The following is a 15,528-nucleotide window of genomic DNA, read 5'->3' on the forward strand; positions in this document are numbered from 1 at the left end:
AATCCCATGTACTTAACAGGGAAAAAAAAAGTACAGGATTGCCGTGGCATTGAAAGCCACCTCAGTCTGACCTCAGCCCATCTTTCCAGCCTCACTTCCATCTACATCCTTCCAAGCACTTGAAATTCCAGTCCTGGCAGAGTACTGGGTGGATACACCTCATGCTGTTTCTTTCACCTGCATTCCTCCCACCCCCACCCTTCAACCCCCTAGCCTGCACCATTTTTCCTAACACATATACTGCCTCCAGGGGAAGGTATCCCTTGATTGCCTCATCAGAATAATTATTCCTTTTACTGTGCTTTTCGTAGCACGGTTGTGTTGCTATTTAGCATTTATTTTATTCTCATTTATGTAATAGTTATTTGCATACTTTTCTTTCTCACTTGAGTTTATTCATCTTATTTTTTTTTTAAGATTTTATTTTATTCATGACAGACAGAGAGACAGACAGAGACACAAGCAGGCTCCATGCAGGGAGCCCGATGTGGGACTCAATCCCAGGTCTCCAGGATCACACCCTGGGCCGAAGGCGGCGCTAAAGCTGGGCCACCAGGGCTGCCCGAGTTTATTCATCTTAAAGCCATGGACCATTTTTCTATATTCCTCTGTTTGTGTCATGTAGTACTAAGTACAGTACTTGCCACTTAGTGAGCACTTAGAAACATTTGTCCAAGGAAGCTCTAATCCCCTCCAACTCTTTTCACATTTTTCTAGGGACAAAAAAGAAGTAATTAGTCAACCTCCAGAAGAAGACAAGTTCCGAGAGCTCAAAGTAGCGACAGCAGAAGCAATGTGAGTATTTATTTTTTAAGATTTTATTTATTCATTTGAGGGAGAGAGAGCATGAGCAAGGGGATGGGGTTGGCAGAGGGAAAAGTAGGCTCCTGAGTAGGGAGCCTGATGGGGCTTGATCCCAGGACTCTGGGATCATGACCTGAGCCAAAGGCAAACATTTAACTGAGCCACCCAGGTGCCCCGAGGACGAGGGAGTTTTATAGTGAATGGGAATGACTTCAAGGTCGACAGTAGTGGTCCTCAGACAGTGTGGGGCAGAGGTAGGTCTCATTGGTAATTGAAATTCAACAGTTAGTATTCAAGTTAACACTCTCTGTATTTTCATCTTGCTGAGATAATTGTCAAAGAGTTGAAAAGTAACATTTCAGATCAGTCTTTTATTCAGTACGTTTGTTTAGCATGAAATAATTTGTTTTTTTTAAAAAAAAAAAAAAAAACCACATGGAGCCTAAATTTCACATTGGTCTGTCTTGTATAGGACCAAGCTACAAGATCCACTGGTTTTGTTTGAACCCGAGTCTCTGAGAATGGTCTTACAGGAGTGGCTTCCACAGTTAGAAAAAGCATTTGCCGTGAAGGACTTTTTAGGCGTTTCAGATACTGGCCACTCATCTATGACATCAAACCAGGATATGCTGTTGTTTGAAGAGTCAAAAAAGGGAATATTAGAAGAAGATAACAAAAATGAAAAAAGAGACTCTTTAGGCAATGAAGAAATTGTTGCTCCAACAGCATGTGAATCTACAGAGTGTGTGAAGGAGCCCTCGGATGACCTTTTCCAAGTATGTGCTCCGTGCAGCATAGCTGACGGTCTTCAGAAGGACCTGGCTGAATTGACAACATTGTGTTTGGAATTGAATGTATTGAATTTTGAGACCAAAACCACAAGTGGACACGCGGACCATTCTTTCCAACAGCACTCTCCTGAAATTCTGGCTTGTCAGTTCATAAAGAAGTACTTCTTCCTCCTGGACTTGAAAAGAGCAAAGGAGAGTGTCAAGCTTAGTTACGCTAACAGTCCTGGTGTTTGGGACACTTTTATTGAAGGATTGAAAGGTAATAATCAGATTGCCTTGTCACATAGAAATTAGTATAGAGCACAATAGCATCTTAGTATTTCCACATTTAAAAAAAAGAAGGCTGGTTGCCTTCTCTGAATTTGTTCAATTACTTACTGCCTGACACAAATAGGAAATAATGAAAGTGAGAAAAAATGATCTTAAAAAACCATATATCAGGGCACCTGGGTAGCTCAGTTGATTAAGTATCTGCCTTCAGCTCAGATCATGATTCCAGAACTCCATGTCTAGCTCCACGCTCAGCAGGGAATCTGCTTCTGCCTCTCCCTCTGCTCCTCCCATTTCTCTCTCTGTCTGTCTCTCAAATAAAATCTTAAAACACACACACACACACACACACACACACAAAACCCATATATCAGAAATTGAAGGTTGGGTTTTTAGAAATGATCTGAACAGATGCTACCCTTCTGCTAATGATGTGATTAAGGAAAACAGCGTTTGGGATCGTTCCTTAGGATTTGTCCTCAGAGCCCTTTGAAAACTACTTCAAAAAACTACTCCGTTTTAGTGGTGCCTGACTGGCTCAGTCAGTGGAGCATCTGATTCTTGGCCTCTGGGTGGTAAGTTTGAGCCCCACATCGGGTATAGAGACTAAAACTAAAATATTTAAAAAATACTCACTTTAGATTCATATATGTGTGTGTGTGTGCAGAGATATTCTTTTTAAACTACAAGTAGTTTTTTTTTTTTATTTTTATTAATTTTTTTATTTATGATAGTCACACACACAGAGAGAGAGAGAGAGAGAGGCAGAGACACAGGCAGAGGGAGAAGCAGGCTCCATGCACCGGGAGCCCGACGTGGGATTCGATCCCGGGTCTCCAGGATCGCGCCCTGGGCCAAAGGCAGGCGCCAAACCGCTGCGCCACCCAGGGATCCCTTTTTTTTTTTTTTTAAACTACAAGTAGTTTTAACTAGATCACACACACTTGACCTGGCTATAACTGATGTTCGTTAAAAATAGGTGAAATTTTAAGTTAATGTAATTTATTTTGTTCAAAAAAATGGAGTAGGGGCACTGGCTCTAGGAAAAATGAGAAATTTGGTATTGATCATAGATTGATCTGTCTATTCTGCTGATTTAGTATATAACAGATACGTGCTAATATGTGTTATACTTTTTTTTTTTTGTTATACTTTTTTTTGAGGGTGATAGTGGGTTATATCTTGGTTGTGTGTTCTTTTCTCATTTAAAAATTACAGTGTATTTTGCCTCCCAATTTGATTTTAAGGTCTTTAAAAGTAGGGATTGTGTCTTACTCATTTTTATCTGTCTTTCAGTGCTTAAACATTGTGCCATGCACGCAGTAGGTCCATGACTAATGATTGTTGAATGAATGTGTTCATGAACTGGATATTTACAGCTATGAGATGAAAGGAAAAGGGTGTGCTTTATCTTTCAGAATTGGCAAGTTCCAATCCTACATATATAGAGATGGAACAAGGAGACCTCCCAACAAGACTAAAGTTATTAAATGACTCAGTCCCCTTTGACAATCCTTTGTTGATTGCTTATTGTGCCCGGTAAGTTGTCGTATATGTTGTTTATATGAATAAAGCATATTTTTAAAATTTTTGTCTGCCTTTGGCCCAGGGCGCGATCCTGGAGACCCGGGATCGAATCCCAAATCGGGCTCCTGGTGCATGGAGCCTGCTTCTCCCTCTGCCTGTGTCTCTGCCTCTCTCTCTCTCTCTCTCTGTGTGACTATCATAAATAAATTAATTAATTAAAAAAATTAAAAAAAAATTTTTGTCTTAATCTCTAAAATTTTACTCAGTTGCATGGTGGGCAGTCTCTTTTGTTATTTTTATTTCTAGTAAGTGCTTAGTGTAACCAAGTTACATCATGTCACTGAAGTTGAAGACTAACTTATTTTGTTTTTAAATGCAGATTGTATGAGAGGTTTGGAGAATCTGCCCTTCGGTCCTTAATCGGATTTTACCCATCTGTTTTGCCGTCGGATGTCATGCAACTTTGTCATCATCATCCTGCTCAGTTTTTGGCCTATTTAGACAGTCTGGTGAAATCGAGGCCTGAAGAACAACGGTGAGAAGGCGAGAATATTTGCAGACTCCCTTTGCCTTGATAGGGCATTGTTTCCTTTGTGGAAGGCGCTGTAACATTTTTACTGCCAACTGCCACAATGCTGAGGCCCCTACTATGGAAGAGGACGCCTCCAGCCACTACCCTCTGTCACAGTCCGCAGCACACACTATAAATGTGCGCATACCACACTTCTCTTCCCCACCATCCCCCTCATCCCCCAGGGATTCTCAGATGATCAGTGTACATTTAACCCCTGCTTCAGGTCTTAACGCTAAGACAGATAAGCTTCCTTGTTGTCTGTGCTGCTCAGTAGGTTTATTGTCAACCTCTTTACTGATAATATTCCAGCTTTCGGAGGAATCTCATCTTTTTGTGGATCTCAGTTCCAGCTTTTTGTCCCTTTTTTAGGCTGAGGCCTCATTTCCTATTTCTGCATTGCTGTTAGTTGTTGAAGCTAGCAACATCCATCCCCCACCCCTCCCACCCTGATCATTTTTTTCCTCTGATTGATTTACATTTGCCATGCTGGTTTTTATTTCTCTCTCTCTCTCTCTCTCTCTCTCTCTTTTTTTTTTTCTTTTTAGGCCTTTAGGCATTTACCTTATCTTGAGCTCACCTGTTCATTTAAAAGGCTGTAAGATTTTTTTTTTTTGAGATTTTATTTATTTATTTATTCATTATTTATTCACACAGAGAGAGGCAGAGACATAGGCAGAGGGAGAAGCAGGCTCCATGCGGGGAGCCCGATGTGGGACTCAATCCTGGGACTCCAGGACGGGATCACACCCTGAGCCGAAGGCAGATGCTCAACTGCTGAGCCACTCAGGCATTCCGGCTGTCAGATTTTCACCAGCATTTCTAGACATTTCGTAGTAGAGTGTTTTCAAGTTATTTCACCTACTATTTTGATCCCCTGGTAACATTTTTTTTCACTTTCCCAGATTTTATGTCTCCTTTCTCAGCATGAAGATTGGTGACTTTTATCCCCACCTTTCTTTTAGGCCCTCCTTTCTTGAGTCTCTTCTGCAACCAGAGTCTTTAAGGTTGGATTGGCTGCTTTTGGCCGTGTCCCACGATGCTCCCCCAAGCACCAGCACAATGGATGATGAAGGAAACCCCAGGTACAGAAGCCCACTTTCTAAGCTCTACAGTTCTTTTGGAATGGAAAATGCCTTTATTCACATGTAGCATTCTTGGCTTACTTGAGGAATAGTGATGGAAGAGACTGGCTCAAATCATGGTAGTAATGAGACTTAGTGGGTCTGAACATGTTTTGAGTTACAGATCTTATATAAGAATCTGATGATCCCTCTCAGGAAAAATGCACATCCCTGCACAATTTTGCACATGATTTCAGGTTAAACTGATCCCCCTGAACCTCTTTCATGGATCCACATTAAGAGTCCTTGATACAATCCATATTAGAGGGAGAAAATTGTATGTTTTCTCCCTGGAAATTTCTAGACATGGCTTGGGACTAAAAAAAAGAATTCATTAAAAAATACACACTGATACGTGTTCTGTATTAGAAATGTTCCTTATGCTTTCCTCTAGGAGAGCTTTTTAAAAGCCCCCCCAAGTGCCTATCTTATATGATGCCTATACAAAAGGTCTAGAAGGACATACAGTGGCAGTCTGTGAGTGATGGATTATAAACTTTTCTTTGCTTTTGATGACCTAAAATGTGTAATTTTAAAAAAATTGGTATTTGTATAGGAAACATAGCTATTTTTAATTTTTCAAAAGCCAAGTAGAAATGTTTGAAAACTACAATAATAATGGAACAAATAAAATTAAACTGTATTCTTATCTATCAGATGATTTAAAAAAACAGGTTGTAGAACGTATTTCCTATTCAATTTATTTAGAGCTTTTCATTTTGCAGGCCTCATTCACACTTGTCTTCATGGGGCTACAGTCAGCTAATGCTTCATCTCATTAAACTACCTGCAGATTTTACAACCAAAGAGAAAATGACTGACATCTGTAGGTCTCATGGGTAAGTAAGAATTTTTTAGAAGCTGAAGATTAGAATCATCTTTATTAACAGCTTTGTAGTGAAGGCCCTGAATTGGTATGATTTTCATTTGGAAATTCTCTTTACGAGGGAAAAGTACCTTTTGTTTTAAGTGATAGTAAAGTAAACATCTTTTTCCGTTTAAACTTTGTGAATGTTTTTTCATTGTGTAGAAGAGATTGGCCCTTGCTAATTCCTCTCTCCCCCTGGTCCTTAGTAGCTAGCCCCAGTTCTCAGGCACTTAGATGGTATTTAATTAAGCTCCAGACCATGTGATAGGAGTTGATACAGGATTCCCGAGAAGGGAGAGATCAGAATGTGCTCAAGAGAAGTGCTGGTGAAGGACTTCAGAAGGAGGTGAGACTTTGGAAGTAAAGTCCTGAAGGCTGGACAGGATTTGTATCGATAAAGAAGCCCAAGAGGAAGGCAGGGCAGGTGAGCGAACCAGCAATAGCAGGAGCATGAGAAACTGACATTGCTTTTTATCCATACCACATAGTAGTTATTTATTGTTTGGCAATGTTATTTTAGGGCTCTACCTGGATTATAATCTTTTGGAGATAGGGACCTGTGTCTTCCTTTTTCCTCATAATGCCTTAATTCACAGTGGTAGGTTCTTGATACGAATTTGTTCATTAATAATAAGGGATGAGACTAGCCAGGTATGGTGGGTGATGAGATCATGTAGGACATTGGTGGCTTGTCAGAAGAATTTAGTTATCAGTAGAGACCTTTTAGAGTTTTTGGTACAAAAATGACATAAAAATGCAGCTTTTGGGAGATCATTTTCTGGTGTCATATATGAGAAGGATTGGAGGTAGGAGTGCCAGCTAGGAAGCTGTTTTAGTAATTCAGATATGATTGAATTGGTGATTAGTAGGGCAGCAGAAGGAGCACATCCAAGGGACATTCTGAAGGAAAATGCAGTGGTACTTATAGACAATGGGTATAGCAAATGAAGGAGGGGGTAGAGTCAGGGAAAACATAGTTTGCATATTTGGGGAAGAAACCTGAAAGTTTATAAAATATATTAGCTTACATGTTTCATAATTGGTGCTTAGCCTCAAATGTTAGTATTTATCTCTAGCTTTTATTCTTTTTTCTTAAACACTTTAGATCAGGGCTAACTAATATAACTGTCTGTGATAATGGAAATAGTCTTCTACATTGTCCAATATGGTAGCCACTGGCCACTTGTAGCCATTGAGAACTGGAAATATGGTTTGGTCAGCTGAAGAACTGACTTTTTATTTAATTTAAATTTAAGTAGCCATGTGTGGCTAACATTTACTCTATTGGACAGTACAGCTCCAGATAAATTTGCTGTTTTGATTCCTTTCTTTAACTTTGATCTCTTTAAAGTTTCTGGCCTGGATATCTTAGTCTTTGTTTGGAGTTAGAGAGAAGAAGAGAGGCCTTTACCAACATTGTGTGCTTGAACGATATGAGCCTGATGGAAGGGGACAATGGTATGTAAATCCCAATTGGTTACTCTTGATTGTAGTATTTTAGATGTCACTGCAGACATTTCAGTAAAGAAATTTAGTGAACATTTTAATGATCCTGTATGTAATTCTAGCTAGCTGTCAAATCTGTGGAGGTTTGGGAGCTTTTTGGGATTTTTTTTTTTTAATCTATATCACTTAGTATATATATGAAATCATAATTAGGAATAAACTATAGACAATTTTTCTATCAATGAATGCGTACTATATGGTATGTTAGGCATCATATACTAGGTGCTTTTTCACTTGCTGTTTAAATGAGATGACAAACTGTTGGAATTGTTACTGTTATTTCTATTTTACCAGAGTTTTAAAGAGGAAGAACAGTTTCCCCAAAGCCATGCAACTGGTGGAAGAAGTGTTCAGGCCCAGGTCTCACTATCTCTAAAGTTTGAGCTCAGATTGTTTTTTTAATAGATTTTATTTCTTTATTCATGAGAGACTCAGAGAGAGAGAGAGAGAGAGAGAGAGAGGCAGAGACACAGGCAGAGGGAGAAGCAGGCTCCATGGAGGGAGCCTGATGTGGGAATCGATCCTGGAACTCCAGGATCAAGCCCTGGGCCAAAGGCAGGCACTAAGCTGCTGAGCCACCCAGGGATCCCTGAGCTCAGATTCTTTTCTCAGCACCATGCTGCCTTTTACACAGGCAGAAGTTAAGATATCATTAAAATGAATTTAAAATGGAGTGGCAGCTTTTCCTAAGCCTTCACAGATATTTAGATACTTAAATTTTTTTTCTTTTTTAATTTTCATCAATCCAGCACAGATAAAATGACAATTAAAAGGCCAGAACTTTGACACACTGATATCTGAGAGCCCATCTTGAATGTTTTGTAGTGCTACTTCATTCATCTCAGTGTAAAGATGCCAACCTTGTGACATCAGCAACCTTCATTCAGTAGTGTGACTTACAGGCCAGTTCAGCCCTGTTGGTGTAGGAGAGGGAAAGTTAGAACAGAGCAAAGAAGCCAGTTGACTGGCAAGTGTTAGTTTCAGATGTCCCAATATTACTGAGGTCATTTTTGTTTCAGAAATGAAGAAGAGGCCCAGGTGGTTCTGTAGGACTAGAACTGTACAGTTCTGAAAAATAACCAGAATAATTAAGATATACATGGTATATATTTTAAAATTCATAACATAATGTTTATTATAGATTAAAACTGAGGATTCAGGAAACAAAGAAAATAAATATCACTTAAAATCTTTTCTGCCTAGGGATCCCCGGGTGGCTCAGCAGTTTAGCACCTGCCTTTGGCCCAGGGTGTGATCCTGGAGTCCCAGGATCAATTCCCGCATCAGGCTGTCTTCCTTGAGCCTGCTTCTCCCTCTTCCTGTGCCTCTGCCTCTGTCTCTCTGTGTCTCTCATGAGTGAATAAATAAAATCTTAAAAAGAAAAAAAATCTTTTCTGCCTAGATAAAAGGACTGAATATTTTGTCTAAAGCTTTTATTTATTTATTAGTGAGACAGAAGCAGAGCATGAGTGGGGAGGAGGAGGCAGAGGGAGGAGGAGAAATAAAGCCCCTGCTGAGCAAGGAGGGCACAGGCTAGGACCCTGAGATCATGACCTGAGCTGAAGGCAGACACTTAACCAACTGAACCCCCCAGGTGTTCCTGAATATTTTGTTAAAGTAACAATAGCAGCTGTTCTTACCCTTGGTGTATTACATGGGGGTCTTTTCTTGATAATTCTCTTTCTCCATAACTCATATTAATCATTCTTCAAGGCATGTTGGTTTTACTGCCAGAAGTAGATCTCGTATCTGTCTACTTTTGCTTCATCACCAGCTCTCTGGTCCTAGCTACTTGCCTAGATGGCTGCAGTAACCACAGAGTTAATCTTCTGGTTTCTATTCTCTCCCACCTTTAATCCATTTTCCTTGTAGCAGCCAGAAGGGTTTTATAAAAATTGGATGATTGTGGCTCTTCTCTCTGAAGCCCCTTATATGGAACTCAGAATAAAATCCAGGCCTTTGTGCACTGGTAGGCCTTTCTTTGAGTTCCTTGAATTCAAGTTCTGTCCTGTGTCAAGTTACCCTCTTTGTGTCCTTTGTCAGATATGCAGGCTCATTCATCCTCTGTTCCTGATGCCCTGAGACCTCAAGCTGCCCTGTATGAGCCACAGGCACATGCTCTCTAAGTTTGCTTGGTCTTTCAGCTCTCTGCTTACCTGTCCCATCCTCATGGAGCTCTTCTCAGATCCTCCCCTAAACCTGCCATTCTCTGTGATGGTTCCCTGCACTTAGCCCAGTTTATAAGTACAGATTTATTTCTGTGTTTACTTAAGTTCTGCCTCCTTTACTAGACTGTGAACTCCGCAAGAGTGTAGGGGTCATGTCCATTGGTCCCTCGCTGCACCTGTGTGCCTAGCCCAGACCATACCTGAGAAATTCCTGAGTAAGCAAGTGAATAAAGAATTACGGAACTAATTTTGTGACTTCTCTTAATGAATTATTTATTCAACAAATGTTCAGAAAACAACTTCATGGTAGGATGATGTGATTATGTTCTTATGTTTTGATATTAAATGTTTTCACAAGTGGTTTTGACCATCTACTACTGTATGCAGGCAGAGCACTACGAGCCATGAGAGCCAACAGTTGTGTGTTTCTGTGTGCGTGTGTGTTAAGGTTGGGTCCCAGAGACTGTGGAGGAATGGAAGCTTCTCCTGCATCTTGTACAGAACAAGAACACGAAGCCCGCACCCCAGAAGTCACCAAATGGGAACTTCAGTGATGGGCCTTCCCCCATCAACGTGGAGAATGTGGCCCTCCTATTAGCTAAGGCCATGGGCCCAGATCAGGCCTGGTCACTGCTGCAGGAATGTGGTTTGACCCTGGAGTTGTCAGAGAGGTTTACCAGAACCTGTGATATCCTAAGGATTGCTGAGAAGAGACAGAGGTAATACTTGTTTCACCATTGTCCTGTCATCTCCACAGGCTCAGTAAGAGATTAACAATAACTGTAATAATAAAATAGAACAATCATAATAGCATACTGTGATAAAGGTTATGTGAATGTGGTCTTTCCTCTCTCTTTCTGTCTCTCAAAATATTTTATTGTATCATACTCACCCTTCTTGTGATGATGTAGATGATAAAATGCCTATGTGCTGAGATAAACTGAGGTGAATGACATAGGCATTGTGACGTGGTGTTAGGCTATCATTCTCATATGTCAGAAGGTCATTTCTTTCTGGACCACAGTTGACCATGGGTATCTGAAACCATAGTAAGTGGAACTGTGGATAAGAGGGGACTACTGTATTATAAGTATTTTATATAAATGGAATCATATGGTGTTTGTCTTTTTGTGACTGGCTTATTTTCAACATGATGTTCATAAGGTTCATTCTGTACATGTGTCAGACTTCCCTTCCTTTGTAGGGCTCCATTGTGTGAATATACCACATTTCGTTTATCCTTTCATCTGTCTGTGGATACTTGGGATGCGTCCACCTCATGGCAATTATGAGTAATGCTGCTGTGAACACGAATGTATAGATTTGAGACCCTACCCCAGAAGTGGAATTGCTAGATCATATGGAATTCTATTTTTAATTTTTTGAGGAACTGCCATACTGTTTTCTGTAGGGGTTACACCATTTTGCATTCCTACCAGTAGTGTACAAGGGTTCCATTTTCTACATATTCTCACCAACACTAGTTATTTTCTTTTTGGTAGTAACCATCCTGATGACAAGTCATCGTGGTTTTTATTTGCATTTCCCTAATGATAAAGGATCATTGAATATCTTTTCATATGCTTGTTGGCTGATTGTGTATTATCTTTGGAGACCTATCAAGTCTTTTTGCCTATCTTTTTGTCATGTTTTTTGTTGTTGGATGAATTTTTTTTATATATTCTGGATATTAACCCTTTATCAGATATATGGTTCGCAAGTATCTTTTCCTACAGGACAGGATGCCTTTTCACTCTTATGATTGTCTTTTGATGCACAGAATCAGTCAGCTTTTTGAATCCTTTAATTCTTTGTGGGTTTTTAAATGTTCTTTTGTAAAGAAATAACAATGAAAACTAAATGCACTTGTTTCTTTTCTTTGGGATTTCAGAGCCTTGATACAAAGCATGCTGGAAAAATGTGATCGGTTTCTCTGGTCTCAGCAGGCCTAGTGGAAGAAGATTCAGCAAATGTCGCAACATTTTGAGAAAAACAGAATCATCCTCCTGAACCTCCCGAGTGCATTTGTTGTTGAAGGAAAGGTACCACCTGAAAATCCTACCACCTTACTGGGAGTACTTTTGTCAGTATATATAACTTCTGCATTTGTGGCTATGGCTGTGACCTCTGTTTCTTAACTGGGGTTGGATTTTGAAAAGGACTCAGTACTTTTTTGCTGAAATGAAGTGCTCTGGAATCAGAATGTGAAAGTTCACAGCTGTGCAGTCCTTATTCTGAACTACAGTATTATTTTCTCCTTGCTTAAGGGATTGGGGGAATTATTTTCCTATTGTGACTCTCATGGAGGGAACAGAAGTTTCTCACCCTGGTTGCGTGAAGGCAGATAAAGTAATTGACAGAAGTTGAATTCTTTATATCTTCTCTGGAATAGTTGAGAAATTATTGAAAGAAGACCTGATGGAATGGAATTAACACATCAAATAAGTGAAACATTGAAGATTCAAGTTAGATATTTACGTGAAATGACCCCATATTTAAAATTGAGCTAACTTAAAATCTATTTTTTCCCAGTATTTGACATTTTCTAATCTGAACTTATATACAGATGACTAATTTATTACTGGAAATGTTTTATCTCTAATCTTTCCTAAACAGTGGTCCAAAGGAATCATGCACTTTTGAAAATTAAAAAATTTTTTAAAAGCCATAATAAAGGAAAGCTAAGTACTCACAAACTGCAGTAGACACCTGTGTCATTTAAGCCATGGACCCAAATGCCTTCGTCAGGCCCCTGTACACTTGCAAAGCATGTTACGTTAATAATACATTAAAATCTGTTAAGTTTTTATTTAAGTGGAATACAGACATGAGGTTTATTGTAGCAATTTGTAGGAAAGCATGGGATAAACTCAATATGGAGTAAGAAAAGTGTTGGATACCTTGAATGATTTACTTCTTCCTTTCATTCAGAACACAGCCGGGAAGCTATAGACAGAAATTGCTGTCATATTTCCACACAGGTATTCAGATTTGATATAATCAAATGGGTTGAAAAATTGTCAGATGTCAGAGAGAGAAGGCTTCACAAAACTTATTAGAGTTTTGTTTAAAACCTAAAAATTCTGGTCAGCAGTAGGGGTGGTAGTGGTGGGAGGTGTGTGTGTGTGGTGTTTCCCCTCTGACCCCAGTTGGGTGTCCTACAATTTAACCCAATTCTGACACTGTTGACATGTCAGATCCCATAGGTAAACGGCTCAGTCCCTAAAAGACTGCCCTCCACTTTATACACTAATTGTAAGGCCAGGTTGTTACTTCTATTTCTAACCAATTTCCTGTAAATCAGAGGTCCTCACGAACCCCTCCTTGTGTTTGATGGTTTGATTAATTGCTAGAGCAGCTCTGAGAAACTATTTGTAAGATTGCCAGTTTTTTATTTAAGGATACAGTTCAGTAACAGCCAGATAGAAGAGATGTGTAGGGCAAGATTTGGGGAAAAATGTTAGGAACTTCCATGCCCTACTCCAGCTCTCCCTTCTCCAAATCCACATGTTCACCAATCCAGAAGCGCTCTGAATCAAGTTCTTTGAGGTTGGTTATGCCTCCATTACAGATTGGTTAAATCACTGGTCATGGGCAATTGAACTCAGTGTCCAGTCCCTCTCTTTCCTGAGGTCAGGGATGGGATATAGAGGGTGATACTCAAAGTTCTAACCCTCTAAATCACATGATTGGCTCTACTAGCAACCAGTCCTCATCCTTAAGTGCTATCCAAATGTTACCTCATTAGTACTATAGGACACCTCTGTGGCAGTCATCACTTAAGAAATTCCAAAGGTTTTAGGAGAGTCTTCTGCCAGAATTAGGCAGAAGACCAAATATATATTCTTACTGTAAATCATCGTATCATACCTTCCCACTAGCAGCAGCTGGATTTTGGTTGTTTTGTATTATGTCGAGTATGAGTCTATACTAAGGTAAAGAGCAAGACCCTTCCCTTCACTGTCCATCAGCTTTCTCATTACATAATGACTGTCCAAAAGAGGGCCCAGAAGAAATATGAGACAGGCGACAGCCTGAACTGGCACAATTGTGCAATCATTTCCTGACAGATTGTTCTAGGGTGTATTACAGCAATCCTCATTTGCCAAGAGGGTACAGAGAAATTTCTAGCATTAAAAAAATAAGTATCACATCATCTGAATTTATTTTCTAAAGTAAACCAGCCAACAACAAAAATCCCCTTTGGTTAAACGTTTAGGTTTCAATAGTCTAGTTGGATATTAGGCAGTGTTTTCAAATACAACTTGTATTTTTCACTTGCCTAAAAATTCTAGACAGTGATTCTTAGTTGCCTCACTTTTAACAGGGCCACAGAGTAGCATAGTGGCTAAGAGCTTGGGTTTTGAGGCAGGCTGTCTAGCTTTGCATGTTTTTCTGTCTCTTTCTAAATGACCTTGGGGCAGTTATTTTATTTCTCTAAGTTTCAGTTTTCACATCTACAAAATGGGGACAGCAATAGCGCTTACTCAGGATGGTTTGAGAATTAACTGAGGTCATGAATGTGAAGCACAGTGCCTGGCACAGAGAGTCAAGTCAGAGCCATCTCTTAGTGACACAAGAGACTAATGTGCAGGGCAGTAGTACTTGGGGCAGCACACAGGTAATACATGTTGGTTGTTGTTTGAAAGATTTGGAATATCTTTTCATCCAGTAGTGATCAGACCCAGGTCAGCTGGTTTTTATGAATCCCAGAGAATGGGAAAACCAAAGTTGAAGTTAAGAATGTCCTTACATGGGATCCCTGGGTGGCGCAGCGGTTTGGCGCCTGCCTTTGGCCCAGGGCGCGATCCTGGAGACCCGGGATCGAATCCCACGTCGGGCTCCCGGTGCATGGAGCCTGCTTCTCCCTCTGCCTGTGTCTCTGCCTCTCTCTCTCTCTCTTTCTCTTTCTCTCTCTGTGACTATCATAAATAAATAAAAATTTTTAAAAAATGTCCTTACATGTGTTACATTTGTCCCTGTCCTGCCCACAGCTGAGAACCTTGTGGTCATCCTTGCCTCCCCCTTTTCAGCCCTCAGGTGCAGTCATGAGGGAGATCCTCTCAACTGTGTGTTGGTGGTTTTCCATGGTCATTTTCTTCCCAGTTTCTGTTGCCGCCGCCCGTGTTCTCATTCCTTCTTGTCTGCCTGAACAGTCGGAGCAATCTTAGTGACCTTCCTTTCTTCACTTCTAAACTCTGTCTTCCCCATTGCCCCCACTCAGTCTCAGCTCATTAAAACATAGGCACCTAGGCATCATCCAAGTCAGGTGACTCACAAAGCTGCTACACACATAAATCACCACAGGAGCTTGTGAAAAGTACTGATGTCAGGGATCCTGCCCCAGGCCTGGGATCTATAGACCTCGAGTCTAATTTAATCCTCAGCTGGCCTCCTACCACTGCATTGTTCCTAGATTTAGATAAGAGTTATCCGGGATTATATATAACCCCTTATCCTTGGTCTCATGGAAAGTAATGAGAGATCCACTGGCAGAGTTCTTGTCCTCTTGAGGCATAGTCTTTTTTTTTTTTCTTTAAGATTTTATTTATTTATTCATGAGAGACAGAGGCAGAGACACAGGCAGAGGGAAAAGCAGGCTCCATGCAGGGAACCTTACGTGGGACTCAATCCCAGGTCTCCAGGATCATACCCCAGGCTGCAGGTGGGGCTAAACTGCTGCGCCACCAGGGCTTGAGGCACAGTCTTAATCGTGCCTCTTCCCAATCACAAACTTTCAGTGGCTCCCCTCTGCTTTCTGAACAAAGCCCAAATCCTTGAGCTTGTCCTTGAAGGCCCTCTATGACTTGTTTCCAAATTCAGTTTCTCAGTTCCACAGTTTGTCTCTCATCCTGGGTTCTCTGTTTCTTGGATAACACTCTCCATCCACATGGACCTC

The 15,528-nt window shown here is 40.4% G+C and overlaps 1 protein-coding gene across 5 annotated transcripts in view; it reads left to right on the forward strand.

Annotated features, from left to right (window-relative positions):
* HPS5 (HPS5 biogenesis of lysosomal organelles complex 2 subunit 2) overlaps positions 1-11,832 on the forward strand; it is a 43,962-nt gene extending 32,130 nt beyond the window's left edge. For 4 of the 5 annotated variants that reach the window (XM_041730015.1, XM_041730017.1, XM_041730016.1 and 1 more), the window contains 9 exons: positions 718-795; positions 1,277-1,854; positions 3,284-3,404; positions 3,772-3,927; positions 4,929-5,048; positions 5,813-5,926; positions 7,307-7,413; positions 10,078-10,348; positions 11,521-11,832. In XM_041730015.1, coding sequence (XP_041585949.1) covers positions 718-795; positions 1,277-1,854; positions 3,284-3,404; positions 3,772-3,927; positions 4,929-5,048; positions 5,813-5,926; positions 7,307-7,413; positions 10,078-10,348; positions 11,521-11,581 — 1,606 coding nt within the window. In that variant the 3' untranslated portion in view covers positions 11,582-11,832. Of the gene's footprint in view, positions 1-717; positions 796-1,276; positions 1,855-3,283; positions 3,405-3,771; positions 3,928-4,928; positions 5,049-5,812; positions 5,927-7,306; positions 7,414-10,016; positions 10,349-11,520 lie in introns of those variants that run through there. The other variant, XM_041730019.1, reaches the window with a different exon arrangement.
* Positions 11,833-15,528: the final 3,696 nt, after the last annotated feature.

This window comes from Vulpes lagopus, chromosome 15 (genome assembly GCF_018345385.1).
Source record: "Vulpes lagopus strain Blue_001 chromosome 15, ASM1834538v1, whole genome shotgun sequence".
NCBI classification, from domain to species: domain Eukaryota; kingdom Metazoa; phylum Chordata; class Mammalia; order Carnivora; family Canidae; genus Vulpes; species Vulpes lagopus.